General features: G+C 55.2%; 1 protein-coding gene across 1 annotated transcript; it reads right to left on the minus strand.

The window, feature by feature from the left end:
• Positions 1-228: 228 nt before the first annotated feature.
• LOC104408247 (RING1 and YY1-binding protein-like) lies at positions 229-354 on the minus strand (the record flags this gene model as incomplete). The annotated part of the gene is made up of 1 exon (XM_010017797.1): positions 229-354. A coding segment is annotated over one exon (126 nt), but the record flags the coding sequence as incomplete, so codon positions are not given.
• Between the last annotated feature and the right edge of the window lie 146 nt (positions 355-500).

The following is a 500-nucleotide window of genomic DNA, read 5'->3' on the forward strand; positions in this document are numbered from 1 at the left end:
AAAAAGATTCAGGTCGCCGACACATCCACAGATCATGTCTTCCACCTCCAATTAAATGCTTGAAAGAGAATTTTTAAAATCCACAAGCTTTTGAACGGGGGCAGAAGGAGCTGTACCGGGGGAAGGGGGGATGCGACCAGCCGATATCCAGGGAACAGGGAGAAAAAAATCAACAAGTCGGCGCAGCCCAGAGTGGTGCGAAAGCCGCGTCGGAAGGTGCGGACGTACCTTGTGGAGGTGCCTTTCCTGACATCGCAGATGCTGCACTTGAAGGCTTCGGCGCTGTTCCTGAAGGTGCACACGCTACAATCCCAAAAGCCTTCGTCGGCTGCAGGTTTGGCTTGCCTTTTCGGCCTTGAGGAGGGGGAGGGAGGGGGGAAGCGTGTGTGTACGTGTGTGTTTGGGGAGGAGGAGAGAGGCGGCGGGGGGAGGAGGGAGAGGACGAGGAGGAGGAGAGAAAGAAAACACACACATGAGAAACCATGTTACAGAGCCCCGAA

The sequence above is a fragment of the Nestor notabilis genome, unplaced genomic scaffold (genome assembly GCF_000696875.1).
Source record: "Nestor notabilis isolate BGI_N333 unplaced genomic scaffold, ASM69687v1 scaffold33610, whole genome shotgun sequence".
Classification (NCBI taxonomy): domain Eukaryota; kingdom Metazoa; phylum Chordata; class Aves; order Psittaciformes; family Psittacidae; genus Nestor; species Nestor notabilis.